At 35.6% G+C, this 16,673-nt stretch overlaps 1 protein-coding gene across 2 annotated transcripts in view; it reads left to right on the top strand.

Annotated features, from left to right (window-relative positions):
- The window catches only part of CLTC (clathrin heavy chain), a 60,244-nt gene that overhangs the window by 24,957 nt on the left and 18,614 nt on the right, over positions 1-16,673 (top strand). For both annotated transcript variants that reach the window (XM_021704339.1, XM_021704338.1), the window contains exons 4-14: positions 99-260; positions 1,169-1,282; positions 1,697-1,870; positions 5,602-5,799; positions 6,532-6,732; positions 8,778-8,930; positions 9,740-9,862; positions 10,506-10,643; positions 10,843-11,007; positions 11,158-11,338; positions 12,728-12,891. In XM_021704339.1, the coding sequence (XP_021560014.1) occupies positions 99-260; positions 1,169-1,282; positions 1,697-1,870; positions 5,602-5,799; positions 6,532-6,732; positions 8,778-8,930; positions 9,740-9,862; positions 10,506-10,643; positions 10,843-11,007; positions 11,158-11,338; positions 12,728-12,891 (1,773 nt within the window). The remainder of the gene's footprint in view (positions 1-98; positions 261-1,168; positions 1,283-1,696; positions 1,871-5,601; positions 5,800-6,531; positions 6,733-8,777; positions 8,931-9,739; positions 9,863-10,505; positions 10,644-10,842; positions 11,008-11,157; positions 11,339-12,727; positions 12,892-16,673) is intronic.

Genomic DNA, 16,673 nt, shown 5'->3' with positions numbered 1-16,673 from the left:
AGGTGATATAAAGCATTTTAATTATTTTACTGGTTGATGTATCTGGGAGTTATAGATTCATTGGGTCCCCAGACTTTGTTCTCTTTGATCCTTTGTAGCAAAATCGTGTGGTGGGAGCCATGCAGTTGTATTCTGTAGATAGGAAAGTGTCTCAGCCCATTGAAGGACATGCGGCCAGTTTCGCGCAGTTTAAGATGGAAGGAAACGCAGAAGAATCAACGTTATTTTGTTTTGCAGTACGGGGTCAGGCTGGAGGGAAGGTAAGTTTTGGCTTCAGAAATTATTATTAACTTGTCTTTGTCTCTCTACTAATTTAGTTAGTCCTCTCATTTCAAAATAGTTTTCTCCCTTCATTGTTAATTGGTTTTTAATATTCAGATTTGAGGTGACTTTGTTTAAATTCTGTTTCTAGTGATACTTATCTAAAATAAAAAATGTTTTCTTATGATCCTTGTCTAAAATGAATAATGTTCTTTAACGACTTTTTTATATCAGCTGTTTATAGTGACACTTTATTTTGCTTGTCTTTACACCAAAGGCCTTAATTTGATATTTTTCAGTTTTGCTACAATGACATTTGTTTGCCTTATATCTAGAGAGTCTGACTCAGTAAGTGAAGCCCATAACCTATATTTTAAATGCCCTAAGTGACTAGATAGATGTGGACCACAATTTGAGTAATACCATCTTACATAGCTGTAGTACAGTAGAAAAACTGGAAATTGACATTGGTACATTTGTTTCATTCTATGTCATTTAACAGGAGTAGATTCGTGATATATACTGTTCTATCAGCACAGATTCCCCCCAGCTATTCCTTTATAGTCACACCCACTTGCTCCCCTCTTCCCCAATGTCTCTAACTCCTAACTACCAATAATACTCTCCATTTGTGTAATATTGTCACTTCAAGAATGCTATATAAATAGAACTGTATAGCATGTGACCCTTTGAGATTGGCATTTTTTTTTCCCACTTGGCATAATGTCCACAAGAATTTTTTTTTTATTATTACTGAGGAGTATTCCATGGTATAGTTGTACTGTAGTTTAATATTCACCTATTTTAGAACATTTGGGTTGTTTCCAGTCTGGGGCTACAAATAAAGCTGCTATGATCAACTGCTAGATGAGAGAGATGTGTATCAATTTTATTTTCTTTTGAACAGTTACATATCATTGAAGTTGGCACACCACCTACAGGAAACCAGCCCTTTCCAAAGAAGGCAGTGGATGTTTTCTTCCCTCCAGAAGCACAAAATGACTTTCCTGTTGCAATGCAGGTATTTTAAGCAAAACAAATGGACTTTTAAAATCTCTCCTCATAACAAAATTAATACCAAAACTACTATTCACAGTCAATATAATTTAGTAGTGCTTAGAAAAATACCCTTTATTCAGTAGTAAAGTTTATTAGTGAACCTTTGTAAGGAAATATTCTTAATTTTCATGTAATGCATAAACTGGGTTATCCTAAGTTCAAAATTATATTTTCTCTGTTATACATTTTATTCATATTCTTTGTTTGCTGTAAGAGCTTGGGATAGTAAATGGCTATAAAAATGAGGAAACCATATGTATTAATTTTTCATATAAACCTCTTGTCAGAGTTCTAGAATTTAGCATCTCTCAAATGGAATTGAATTTTCTCTTTGTAGATTCATGATTTTACGGAAATGTTGATTTTCTTTATACAGATCAGTGAAAAGCATGATGTGGTGTTCTTGATTACTAAGTATGGCTATATCCACCTCTATGATCTTGAGACTGGTACCTGTATCTACATGAATAGAATCAGTGGAGAAACAATCTTTGTTACTGCACCTCATGAAGCCACAGCTGGAATAATTGGAGTAAACAGAAAGGGACAAGTAAGGAAATCTCGAAACAAATTAAGCAGCGAAATAACACTACTGTTAACTTTTCTTTTTCTTCCCAAAAAGGAAATGGTTTGGTTGTCAGAAATAATATATACATAAAAATACAGAAGCATGATAAAAAGTCTCTCTTTGATCCTGACTCAGAGAAGAAGCTGTTTGACATATAGCCACTTAGGATTGTGTTTATCTGTCTTCATTGTCAAAAGAAATGACTCTTGGGGTGCCTACGTGGCTCAGTCTGTTAAGTGTCCAGCTCATGATTTCAGCTCAAGTCCATCTCATGTGTTGTGGGATACAGGGATCGAGTAGGGCTCTGCACTCAGCAGGGGGTCTCCTTGAAGAGTCTGTTCCTCCACCCCTTTCCCCCTGTCAAATAAATAAATAAATCTTAAAAAAAAAAAAAAAGACTACGTGCAAAGAAACTATTAGGGTCACATTTGACAGGTAGTATGCTTTTTTTTTTTTTTTCTTGCTAAGACAGTTAATCAACTACTGGAGAAAGAATTCTTTCTACATCTCTTTTCCTACCACTTAATTATTATTAAATATTTAATGTTGGAAAGTGATATTTTACGATAGCTATTGCGGGGTACCTGGAAAGTTACCCAATTAGATAGGGAAAATATTAGCTATTCTGAAATTGTCAGAAGTGATCCTTTTTCTGTTTTCTTAGTATTTTAGCATGATCAGAAATATTCCACCAGGAGGTTATCTTATTTTCTAAAAAATGGTTTAAAATTTCAAGCAGTACTGTTATTGGCCTTACCTTTTGCTAGTTTTTCTTCAAATTAGTGTTTTTCCCAGATAGTAAGCAAAGGAAGTAGATAGGGTTTTTTTTTCCCCCTTTGTTCTGTTAATTCCTGGAAAATGGTATGTGTGTAAAGAAGCAAATAATATAGAGAAAGGGTCTTTCCCTATCTATCCATTCCCTATCTCATCTCCACACCTGGTTAGGTGCTTCTGCTTTATGCCCTTAGAATATAGGTAGCCCTCCTCATTTACATCTATCACAATGAATTACAATTGCTTGTTTGCTTCAGTCACTATTCTTCATTAGGAAAGGGACTTTTCCTTTTAATTGTATTTCTATACCAGTCAGTGTCTTGGCACTAAAACAACTTTAAAAATTCAGTAGCTTTCAGTTGTATGGGTCTCCCTTGGAAAAATCAGGAATGAATTGGCCTTTTGGTGAACTAGGTTAGTGATAATTTAATTATGAAGTTGTTAAAGACTTCCTCATTTCTGCTACTGTGCTGATATTTTTAAGGTAATAAAGTATCTGGGAAAATTCCACCATATATATTTGCAGTTCATAACTCTGATTCTGAATTTATTGATTATTCTCCTTCCCAACAAATTTTCTATGCCAGTTGCTTTGAGTAGGGAGATGGGTGTTTATAGTGACCTTAGGCCTCAAGGCATTTCCTTTGGTCTTTGATCAAAGTCAATTGCAGCTGGACATATGCCCTGAAGGAATGAGTTTGTGGTTTCTATTGGTTTAAAAATCAAAAGCTATCAAGAGAACATTATTGCCAATATCTAGCTTAAATTGTGAACTTGGTAGAACTGAGTGAGTACTTCAGAGGTAGAGGAACCTTCTCTGTCCCTTATAGATATTAAGTACTGGTTGCTAGAACAGTCTAAAATAGGATAAAGATGAATCTGTGGATTTGGTGTTTGGGGAAGACGAAGGTATAGCAATCATTAGGAAGCTTCAGGCAGTGTAATTGGAACTGGATTTTGTTCATCTTATTTTTCCTGGGAACTAAGCACTAAATTAAGGGTGAGGGTCTGGAATGCTTTAAATGACTGTAAAGAACAAGTAATTAACTTTCTTCCTTTAATGTCTTAATTTGTAGTAGAATGACATGAGGCAGATACAGGATAGCCTAAGCTTTGGGGATACAGGAGGGGGTCTGGCCTGTAAAAGTTAAAGCATCTGGAAGTTAAGATTTCTTCATTTTTCTCAAAAGGAAAAATAGAATAGGCAGGGTACACTGTTACCTGTCTCTTTGATTATTGAGTTCTCAGATTGTATTGATTCTTGTTAGTACTGGGACAGAAATTTCCCATTTTCATTTACTTAACATATATCAAGCATTTATTTCAGGCAAAACACTGGTGCTAGGGCGCCTGGGTGGCTCAGTTGGTTGGGCGACTGCCTTCGGCTCAGGTCATGATCCTGGAGTCCCAGGATCGAGTCCCGCATCGGGCTCCTTGCTCGGCGAGGAGTCTGCTTCTCCCTCTGACCCTCCTCCCTCTCATGCTCTCTGTATCTCATTCTCTCTGTCTCAAATAAATAAATAAACAAACAAACAAACAAAACAAACAAACAAACAAAACACTGGTGCTAATAATGCAACTAAGGAAAGATATGTCCCTGTCCTTAGTGGAATAGTGACCGAGAAACAGATGAGAAATCATATGAGAAGTGCTGTTGGGATAGTATAAGTAGTTTGTAAGCTGAGGTGTATAACCAGCTCTGGTGCTGGGGAGAGGAATGGATATGTAGATAGTGAAGTGACGGCTCCCTTTCTCATGTCCATTGATAGTAGTTTAGATGTTAGGCAAGTAGGGCATCATTCTGTGACAGTGATTTTTTTTTTTTAGGAGGAGAAAGAGTGAGTAACTGTTCTCCAAATAAAAAGCAGTTAGAAGGTTTTCTTTACTGGTGGCTACATTTATTAAGTGCCTACTGCATACGTTGCAGTATTTTAGGTGCATGAGGATTCAGTGATCCCTCCCCTCATTAAGTATATAATCTGGCCTCTAGGAGTGTAAATGGAATTAAAATTACTGAAAATCCTGTTAAAAAAAAAAAATCCTAGGGGCGCCTGGGTGGCTCAGTTGGTTAAGCGACTGCCTTCGGCTCAGGTCATGATCCTGGAGTCCCGGGATCGAGTCCCGCATCGGGCTCCCTGCTCGGCAGGGGGTCTGCTTCTCCCTCTGCCCTCTTCCCTCTCCTGCTCTCTCTCTCTCATTCTCTCTGTCTCAAATAAATAAATAAAATCTTTAAAAAAAAAAAAAATTCCTAGAATTAAAAGGAGTATACCTTAAACTTCTTCCAGGTGAGCCCTAGATTTCATTTAGATTGCAGAGCTTTTTCATAGTCCTGTAGATTGTCCAGACTATCTCCTAAGAATCAATAAACCATATGGAGAGCCGCCTTTCAGAGCTCAACTAAATGGGAGAGCCTTAATCTTTGATATTAACCATGATAAGAATGAATGGATGATAGCAAAGCAATTAGTTTGGACAGTATGAAGATAGTATGAACTAGGTGGTATATTATAAATATGGCCATATTTTAAGAATCCCAAAATGGCTTAGCAACCTTTAGTCTTCTTTCTCCTGGGGTGTTTTTTTTTTTTTTTTTTTCCTTCTGAGAGCGAGCGAGCATGTGTGTGCAGGAGCGGGGGTGGAGGGAGAGAGAGAGAGAAAGACTCTCAAAGCAGGCTCCACACATCAGCACGGAGTCCGATGCGGGGCTCGATCCCACGACCCTGAGATCATGACCTGAGCCGAAATCAAGAGTCAGATGCTTAACCGACTGAGTCACCCAGGTGCCCCTAAATTTTTAAAATTTTTTTTACAGCAACAAGAATGTAATTGTCACAATTTCATTACCTTTATGATTCAGTAGTAAACAGCTCTAAACAAATTTGGTATCATTGATATCCAAATGAATACATTGCAGCTATTCATTAATCTTTAAATTGCAGGTTCTGTCAGTATGTGTGGAAGAAGAAAACATAATTCCTTATATCACCAATGTCCTACAAAATCCTGATTTGGCTCTGAGAATGGCTGTACGTAACAACTTAGCTGGTGCTGAAGAACTCTTTGCCCGGAAATTTAATGCTCTTTTTGCCCAGGGAAATTACTCAGAGGCAGCAAAGGTAGCTGCTAATGCACCAAAGGTAAATAGTTATGGAAATGAAGTTGGCATGATTGGATTAATGTTAATATGTTCCCTTTCTAATAATGTTAGAAGTGGAACCAGCTCTTCACAGAGAAGCTAACCCTTTTTAGGTTGCATTTTCCTGTAGTATAAGTTACTTGACAGTGCCTCTAGACTTGGTTAGCTTTTTAAAACTCAGTGTCAGAAGATTATGTAGATCTAGCAAGTTATGATTTACATAGATGTAATAATGTTCAGTTACTTAGTTACAACACTGTTTACCCTCATCAATGATAGCTACTGATTTTATTTCTAAACTTGAAAATTGAATAGATTCTGTTTAGTTTATGGTAAGAAGATTTGTCTGAAATTTAGCAGAATTCATTCTCATCACCTTAGTATTATATTGGACTGAATTAACACCCTACACCCTGATCAGTTATTTTGAAGTTTGCACTTAATGTGAACCTGGAACAAAAGCTAGCCATAATTACTTTACGATTATGCTGTTCTCTTACACACTGGCATTGTAATTGGATTGGTATATTTCTGATTCTGAATAATCTCATAACCTTGAACCAGATGTGTAACATTGATTGAATCTTTGCTAGTTAGTGTATGCAAGATTTGAAATTTGTTATATTGGTAGATGAAATCATGCTTTTAAGATTGACCCAAGAGATCCTTGGAGTTATTAGTGTGATGTTGGATCACCTTTAAAAAGAGTCTTTCACATTTCCTTTTCTTAAAGGGAATCCTTCGTACTCCAGACACTATCCGTCGTTTCCAGAGTGTCCCAGCCCAGCCAGGTCAAACTTCTCCTCTACTTCAGTACTTTGGAATCCTTTTGGACCAGGGTCAGCTAAACAAATATGAATCCTTAGAACTGTGTAGGCCTGTACTTCAGCAAGGGCGGAAACAGCTTTTGGAGAAATGGTTAAAAGAAGATAAGGTATATTGACTTATGTTAACATACTTTTGCTCTGATTGTATTTAAATACCGTGGTAGCAAGTTAGAAACATCTAGGCTGCACCAAAATGTCCATTATTTACTGCTTGTAGGAATAGAACAAGGACAGATACTGTATGAGATGCAGTAACTTACTGCCTTTTGAAAATGTATTTATTTTTTATGGCCTGTTGAGATAGGGTATCTTTGTTCAGTTTTTTGAATGGAATCCAGGATTCTTGCTTGGTGCTTAAAACTGCTAACATGGAAGCAAATTGCTATCCTTTTGCTTTAGGAAAAGTTTGGTGTGAGACACTTACTTCAGTATACATTCATATTTGTCAACATGTGTAACACTCATTTGGACATAGGGTATATTCTTGTATCTCACATCCCACACTTGATACCACATCTTTTAGAAATTCCCAAGTATTATCAAAATTGTTGTATTTGCTACTAGTAACAAGTGTTAGGATGTGCAAGGGAAACATAAAATGTGGGATCATTGATACGATACAAGACATCAGGGCTGTCTAATTAGCAGTGATAGGGATTCCCAAAGTGATTTCACAGAATGTTAATTGGCATTACATGGAAAAATATTTAACTAGTTTCTTGAAATTTTTTAATGTGCGTCTTTAAAATCTGTTCTTAACCTTAACCTAAACTTTAGGGTTTCCCTATGCTTTTTATACAGAGCAGCTAATAGTACTGTGTTTCTTAGAGCACATTATGGAAAATTTTGCTTATTTGTAAGGCAACTAACAAGTTTAAATAGTTCCTTGGTGGCATTATTCCTTTCATACCACCATAAAAAACCTTTTTTGACAAAGTAGTAATATTGAATTACCCTAGCGTATGCCACTGTCAAGAACGGAGGTGGTACTGTTTAAAATACTCTGAGTAGTGAATAACTTTTAGTATTATTATACCTTTCAGCTTTAGTGTATATTGATAATATTTTTACATTACTAATTCTAAGTGCTTGTTTCTTGACCCAGCTTCTGGCAGTCTTATAGGATACTGGAGAATAGTGCTTCAGAGTTGGGATGCTTGGACAGGAGTCTCTGCTGAAGAATAGTTACTAGCCACACTAGCGAGTATTTGAGGTCCGTCCTAATTGTTTAAGTTAAGGGAGGTTGGGAACAGCCAAAGTAACTGAGTTGACCTGTATAGCTGTGTGAAAGCTTTTTGGATATCATTACCTTTTTTTGTGAATGTTCATATGGGATTTATTTATGGTAAAAGGGACACTAGTCAACTCTATACTAGTTAGCATGTTCAGTTAAGAGGTATAGACTCTGGTAGAACTTTTAACCTCTCAGTTATAAATGCTATTTTCTGACAACCATTAAAAGTAGAAAATCTAGTATGTAAATCAAAACTCTTACGGAAGCTGTTTTCTAGTTTGGGCAGCTGACTAACTCAGGTTGAATAGTGCAAAGGAGGGTATCTGCTTGTAACCGCCTAAAAATTCTAAAGTTTTTATCTCTGACTTTAGAAAATTAGTATGTTCTGCTTTGTGACCTTAGATCTAAAAGTCAAAATGATAATGGAGCTTAGATCCTTTAGACAAATTATACCTTAATTTTAAGAAGGGTCCTTAGGGTAAGCCTCATCTGGCTCCTTAAATAATAAATTTTCACTTGATAACATTACATTAAAAATTGAATTCTTTTTGAAGAATTGGGTCCATGTGGATCTGATGATCTGAATATTCATAATAGATTGATAGAATTTCAGGATTCTGCTTTTTAAGTACCTCCTTTCCTAACAAAGTAGTTGGTTGTATCTATGATATAGATACGATATGATATTGGTGGGCTTTTTATCCTTAAGTAGGATGTGTGGAGAATTCTACTGAGAAAATGCTGTGAATACAAGATCAAGAGTCTTTATTAACCACAACCCTTGCATATTTATAATATATTCTGGGACAGTTGAGTAAGTGCCCGTCATATTAGTTATTATTTATAGTGGAAGTAATATCAACTGCTCATTTATAAAAACTCAATGATTACTAAACAATCTCTTTTTCCCTTGGACAGCTGGAATGTTCAGAAGAACTGGGTGACCTTGTGAAATCTGTGGACCCTACATTGGCACTTAGTGTGTACCTGCGGGCTAATGTCCCAAATAAAGTCATTCAGTGCTTTGCAGAAACAGGTCAAGTCCAGAAGATTGTTTTATATGCTAAAAAAGTGAGTTCAGTGAAACAGGTTCTCAGTATACATTCATTAAAACATTGAGATATTCACCTATAGGAATGGTCAGTAAGTTTAATAGTGAATTTCTTTAAATTTTGATTTACTTGAAAAGGTATAAAAACCCTATTTTAGCTCTCACATATAGAATTAACACTTATTCAGAAATGACATGGGGGAGCACCTGGCTGACTCATTTAGTAGACATGAGACTCTTATTTATTTAAAGATTTTACTTATTTATTTGACAGAGAGAGACCGTGAGAGAGGGAACACAAGCAGGGGGAGTGGGAGAGGGAGAAGCAGGCTTCCCACTGAGCAGGGAGCCCAGTGCGGGGCTCGATCCAGGACTCTGGGACCATGACCTGAGCCTAAGGCAGACACTTAACAACTGAGCCACCCAGGCGCCCCTAGACATGAGACTCTTAATCTTGGGGTCAAGTTTGAGCCCCACATTAGGTAGAGAGATTTCTTTAAAAAAAAAAAAAAAAAAAAATGGAGACACTCTTGCTTGGCTTCTCAGAATTTAAGACGTCAGGGGCCTATTTACCTTTTAGAAGAAACTTTGAAATAGTCATTCATTGAAAATGCGTAAGTCAGTTATAAAAATTCATAGCTTTCCATTCAAATATATTATCACCAAGGTGTCTATTTGCCAATATAAACCAAGGTCAAATTGAGCATGTTAAAACTGAATTTGTACTTGCAGTAGTTCTATATTAACAAAATTCTATTGTAGAAAAATCCTTTAAATGATATAAAAATGAAACATTGCAGTAGAGTTGCAAATTTTTGTCCATTCGTAGGTTGGATATACTCCAGACTGGATATTTCTGCTGAGAAATGTCATGCGTATCAGTCCAGATCAGGGACAACAGTTTGCCCAAATGTTAGTTCAGGATGAAGAACCTCTTGCTGATATCACACAGGTAAAGGCATTAAAATGTATTCTGTAGAAGTTGATTTAAAAAGTGAATGGGGTGGATCTGGGTTTAAACAGCTTTGGACAAGAATGGGTTAACCTTTCAATTTGTAGAAATTAGAGCTGTGTCTGTCTGCGTGGATAAACCTCAAGTATATTAAAAAAAAAAACCCAAGTTGCAGAAGAATGGACTCCTAGGAAGATACCACCTATATACAGTTTTAAAACCCGTAAAACAACCATCTTGTTTAGAGATATATATACATGAAAAATATGGGAATAATAAAAAGGATGGTTGCTGCCATTGGGTGAAGGAAGAGATGCATATAGGAAGTGGGATTCAGACTCCTTCATATTTTGTATATCTTAAATAGTTCATCAGAATTTTAAAACTATTGTTTTAATTATATTCTATTATATATAGTACCTTAAAATATTTTTTTTACCAGAACTAAAAATAACATAGAAGACAAAAATTTATTCTTAAATTATGAAGTTATATTGTACAAATGATATTTAAATCTGGGATTAGGTCTGGCAGTTTTTTTATATGTGAACTGGTATTTAATTTCATTTACAAATTGTCAACAGTATTGTAAAGCAAGTTTTAAACATCTTAAAACAATTCTCTTTAAATCCTTTTTTTCCAGATTGTAGATGTCTTTATGGAATACAATCTAATTCAACAGTGTACAGCATTCTTGCTTGATGCCCTGAAGAATAATCGCCCATCTGAAGGTCCTTTACAGACACGGTTGCTTGAGATGAACCTTATGCATGCGCCTCAAGTACGTTTTTCCTGCTTTTTAGGCATGTTTCCACTGTTTTAGTAGTTACTGAGAGCTTCTTAGATTAAGCTATTTGAAGCTACTGTGATGCCTTTACTTTTTTCTTTATTCACTATTGAATCTTAGTATGTAATCTGGATATAGAATTATTGATATAAATGGGATATAAAATAAATCTGTCCTATTTGTGGTTTTATAGGTTGCAGATGCTATTCTAGGGAATCAGATGTTCACACATTATGACCGGGCTCATATCGCTCAGCTGTGTGAAAAGGCTGGTCTGCTGCAGCGTGCATTAGAACACTTCACTGATTTATATGACATAAAGCGTGCGGTTGTTCACACCCATCTTCTTAACCCTGAGGTATTGTAGTCTCTTACCTAACAGATGACGATATGATTGATTAGTATACTGAAATGTGTGTGTAGTACTGATAATAGTAATTTCATTCCATCATTAGGTTCAATATTATTTCATTTATGTATTTATTTACCTGTTTATTTTGTCTTCTAGTGGTTAGTGAATTATTTTGGGTCCTTATCAGTAGAAGACTCTCTAGAATGTCTCAGGGCCATGCTGTCTGCCAATATTCGTCAGAATCTGCAGATCTGTGTTCAGGTGGCTTCGAAGTATCATGAACAACTGTCAACTCAATCTCTGATTGAACTTTTTGAATCTTTCAAAAGTTTTGAAGGTAATTAAGAGTTTCTGAGTTTTTTTAATTAAGAGAGCCAAGAGGGGTATTATGATCTTGTACTATTGGAAATTCTGTCTTTCTACAAGCTAATTTTATGGCACAATTTGAGTTTTATTTAATAAATGTCAACTCTTTTATGTGGGGTTCTAGAGATGTGTAGTGAATGAGACTGTCAGCTTGGATATTTTATAGATGAATTAAAGGCAGAATTTTAAGACACAAACATGTTGTAGCTTTGTCATAATTGTATAAAATGAAAATACGATTAGGTGTAATAATATTTCACACTTCTGTTGTCTGACTCTTAAAATGGCAAATGTTTCTAGCCAAGGACATTTTGTGACTTGTCACTGTACAGTAGCTTTTCTCTACCTTTGCACTTTAGATAATTTGGGTTTTTTTGCACTATGGATAATTTGGTTTGGGGGCGGGTTGTCATGTGCATGCAGGATATTTAGCAGCATCCCTGGCTTCTACCTCTAGATGCCAGTAGCAGCTAAAACAGTTGTGATCACCAAAAGTGTCTCCAGCCATTGCCATATGTCTGTCGCCTGGGGAAAAAATCACCCCATGTGAGAATCACTGCTATTGAGTATCAGTGTAATCACTATTGGATGATGCTTAGGTTTATTAGCTAAACTTCTGGTCCCCAGTCATCTTTTTTCCCTTTTTTGTCCTATTGTCCTCTAGACAGAAAGAATAAGAATAATTTTCTCAGTTTCTGTTAACTATGTACTAAATTGATTCTGTTCATTCAAGTACAGTAGCCACTAGTGACATGTAGCTATATAAATTTAAAGTAATTAAAATTGAATACAATTAAAATTTTAGTTCTGTAGCCACAGTTCAAGTGCTTAATAGCTGCGTATGGTTAGTGGCTACCGTATCGGACAGTGCAGATATAGAACATTTTTATCATCACAGAAAGTTCTGTTGAACGGCATTGCATTAAATTCTTTTCAAACCACTTTTGTATTTTTCCTATTAACTACATATAGGAAAACCTCCTCTAAGGGACTTCATTTAAAATTTCTCATACGGAACATGGTATGATTTCATTTAAAATTTCTCATATGGAACATGGTGTGATTAGCTTTAGTATTAGGTAGCTATCTCCTAACTACTTCTTAACTACTAGAAAACATTGAATTGTCTGTTCTGTAGGGATTAAAGTGAATATTCATTTATTGAACTGATTACTGGATTAATTAGTATTCTTATTGAGCTTTTTGAGCAACCCAGTTTTTATTTGGGGCTATTCAATATAACAGTTATTTTTAAATTAGAAGTATAATTGACATGTTTCTTTAATTGCTTACATATTTTTCAGTTCTATCATTTTCAAAGGTGCACCTATGCTTAATTTCAATTATTTGTCTCTTTAAGGTCTCTTCTATTTTCTGGGATCCATTGTTAACTTTAGTCAGGACCCAGATGTGCACTTTAAGTATATTCAGGCAGCTTGCAAGACTGGGCAGATCAAAGAAGTAGAAAGAATCTGCAGAGAAAGCAACTGCTATGATCCTGAGCGAGTCAAGAATTTTCTCAAGGTAAGTGATTTTGAGTAATGCACTTTCTGGCTGGGTTGAAGATCAGTTTTACACAGGTTTCATCATAGTTTTAAAATATTTGTTTTCCCTGGGGTGCCTGTGTGGCTCGGGTGGTTAAGTGTCTGCCTTCGGCTCAGGTCATGATCTCCGGGTCTTGGGATCGAGCCCCGCGTTGGGCTCCCTGCTCAGTGGGAAGTCTGCTTCTCCCTCTCCCTCTGCCTCTCTCCCCTACTCTCTCTCTCTCTCTCTCTGTCTCAAATGAATAAATTAAAAAATATATTGTTTTTCCTAAATGGGAAATTCTTAGCATTCTCAAATTATGTGCTGAGTTATTTCTTCGAAATTTAATACTCCTTATTTCCTTTGAAATAAGGTAGGGAATTGGTAAGTAATACTTAAGAATGAACATCTCTTTAAAAGAAGAAAAAAATAGCACTATGTCAAAAGAATTTCCTTCCACTTGAAATTTGGAAGAAAAATTTTGAAAAGTGGTTGGAGATTCTCAATGTCACTTTAGAATTTCAGGAATGCTCCTATTAAAGATTAAGATCAGTTTGCCCTCGGTGTCCTTTTCAGGAGCCTCTATTATATACAAAGGTTTTGTTATCTAAAGGACAGGTTTCTCTCTCTTCAAATTAGCTTTTCTCTAGAAACTAAGTATTAATTGTGTATAATTCATTCAACTGAAGGTAAGATCTAACAAAAAAAAACCCTCAGCTTTGCGACACTAGTTATAGAGAAGAACTGCCTCTGTTGCAGTGAAGAGTAATGGTTTAAAGAATTTTAGCTCATCAGAACATACCTAAGGGATGTTTACTTAAGCTTTATTCTCATATCTACCAGTTATACTATGAGGAAAAATAAAGCTTTGAAATCGGCAGTTGTCGATAAAAATCAGGTAAACTATAGAACACTTAGATTACCCCTTAAAAATATATGTATTTATATTTTGCATTTAGATTATATATATGTACATATATATGAAATGATTCTAGAGACTATATATAAAGTTAAGTATTTTTTGTCTTTTGGAAGAATTTTACCTTGAAACTAAAACCAAAATGATTATTTTGTAATTCAGTAGAAAAAATAGGCTTTTCCTGCTCCTATGCTGTATCTAAAATAACATAGATTATCTAAACCTATAGTTTTATTAGCTGTTTGCTCTTTTGAAGAATTACTACTGGGCTCTAGATTAAACAGCTAAACTCTTAGAGGTTTTAATACAATGAGGTAGTTAAAGTATAGAAGTTGCCTTATATTTTAGATTAAAAGATAAACTTTCCCTCATAGTATGTATAGCTTTATATAATGTCTTGGCCATCATGAATATTCTGAGTAGCCTGGCTAGTATGATATGTTGGAACCCAAGTCTTTCTGGTGTCAAAAAGCCCTCCAAATGAGAAAGATTTGATGCTCTATGCTTGACTAGAGTACCCATGACAACAATTCAGTTCCTCCTTTGAGTATCGGTATGGTTTCCTTCTTTTAAAAATATTACCAGATTCTTAAACTGATGCCTTTTTCATTGTTACTAAGCTCTCGACTGTTAGGCTTCAGTGGTCATTTCTTTAGAATTGGGTTTATATTTTTGAGTCATTTATATGTAAAATAGGACTAAATTAACTATTTTCACTTAATTATGATCTTGAGCTTCAAAAAAAAAATCCTCTGGATTTTAGCATGGTGTAACCTTAAGTTGCTTAGCCCCTGAAATCTAATGAGAAGAGGACTCCCCTTCCACACATCACACTGTGAATTAGGTGCAAGTCTGATAGAGTAGGGAAATGAATGTGGATTTTGGGCTTTTAAACCAGTCAGCCCTGGTTTAAATTCTGTTTCTGTCATTAGCTATTGTTTGTTCATTTGGTATTTGTCTAGCTGTTACCTCAGGCAAATTGACTAACGTCTCTCAGCCTCAGTTTCTCCAGCCAGAAGCTTTGTTGATCAAGTCAAGTACCATGTGTGCCATAGGTGTTCAGGTGATAACCATTGTTAATAAACTGTGTTGATGGGCCTTGGAAATAAGGTAGAGTCAGCCAACATGTGATCACTTTCTATCAGGCAAGTTTTCTCTTTGGTTTTAAGTTATTTCTGACTTTATGAAGGAATTTTAACTCCAGCCCAAGTTAGAGGTAAACCTTGTGTCTTGTCTTCTGCCTGAGATGAGAGTCTAGTACTTAGATGCTACTATTGTATTCAACCCTTCACCCCAGTAGTAAGAATGAACATCCTGGGCCCTTTACTCACTTTCCTTATTGACCTGTAGAATGTAGCTATAATGCTGCATCTCATCATCACTGTCATTAAACTTCATTTTGGCGATAACTAGGCGTATGAAAATTGACTGGTGGTATATGTAAACTCTGGTAAGAAAAATACTCTGATCTTGAACATTCAAGTGCCAATTACATGTTAGCCACCAGGAATACAAAGATTGGTAGATTATGACTTCTCCTTTAAAGTAGCCTGTGAGCAGGATGAAATGGTGTCATTAGCATCATTTGGCTCATGCATTCACCCTGTGAAACTATAGCTCTCTGTAGAGAGTATGGAACTGTTCTTTAGACCCATGATCTGCTTTCTCCTACCTTTGATCTTATTTCTTTTACCATTTTTCTCTTCTGGTTGTACTTAAAACACACTGGCCTGCTTTAATTATTCCTGGAACTCCCTGAACCCTCTTCTGCCCCCAGGACATTTGCTTGTGCCCTGTTCTACTTTTTTCTTAAATCTTCATGACTAGAATTCCTTACCTTTGTTCAGATTTCTGATGAAATGTCATGAGAAAGGTTGTCTCATATTACTCTGTTTAGAATAAAACCTATCCCTATTCCATCTTCACCTCCCCCATGTCCTGCTTTACTTTTCTTTAAAACACTTAATGTTACAAGACATTGCCTTTTCCCACTAGAACAGAAGTTCCTTGAGAGAATGCTTTACTTTGTTCCCTGCTATATCTATATTGCATAAGGACAGTGTCCAGTTTATAGGTACTGAGTAAATACTAGTTAAGTGAATAACTTAATGTTTAAGAAAACCTCTGAACCTGTTTATATAATTTCAATTTTGTTCTTAAAATGTTTAACCATAATAGCTAGAGGGTTAACCTTTTTTAGTAAGTAATTTAAAATATTAATAGCATTACTCCCATGTGTGAAATCGTGCAAATTTAGGCAGTCAAGAAAATATACTGGTTTTTATCTAGTTTTCCAATCTTAAATTTTCTTTAGAAATACAATATAGTTGTCTTTACCAGCAGAAATCTTAAACACCCATGCATGAGAATAGAACACCTAGGTAATCTTACATTACTTCCAAGTGTATTTTCTAAGTGGTAAAGTATATAATAATTTATGTGTATATTAAAGAGGATAAAGAAGATTAGTGTGTTGATCCACTAACTTTCTGATGTTCGTTTAGTAGGAAAAACTTGGCCAACTGAAATCTTTTGGATAGGTAGATCCAACATTTTTTCTAGAAATGATTGTAGCTGTTAGTACAGAGTTTCCATGGTGCTAACATGCTTTAGACTTTCCTTAATTGGAAAAATCTGCAGCTGGACTTCCACTTCAGATTTACAGCCATTTTGATTTTTTATTTGGAATTTCTCCTGATTCCCAAAGTTAGTTTGGTGTTCTCTGAACTTTTCATAGGCTAATCTTCAAATTATACCTAATTTATAAATAATTGGATAAGTGATATGCACTAAACTTAGGAACCATTTTATTTTAACATTGCAAATAATGTTCTCAGTGGCTGCCATTGGGGAAGTCCTATCC

This window comes from Neomonachus schauinslandi, chromosome 15 (assembly GCF_002201575.2).
Source record: "Neomonachus schauinslandi chromosome 15, ASM220157v2, whole genome shotgun sequence".
Classification (NCBI taxonomy): domain Eukaryota; kingdom Metazoa; phylum Chordata; class Mammalia; order Carnivora; family Phocidae; genus Neomonachus; species Neomonachus schauinslandi.
This window is presented reverse-complemented; position numbering and strand designations above follow the sequence as displayed.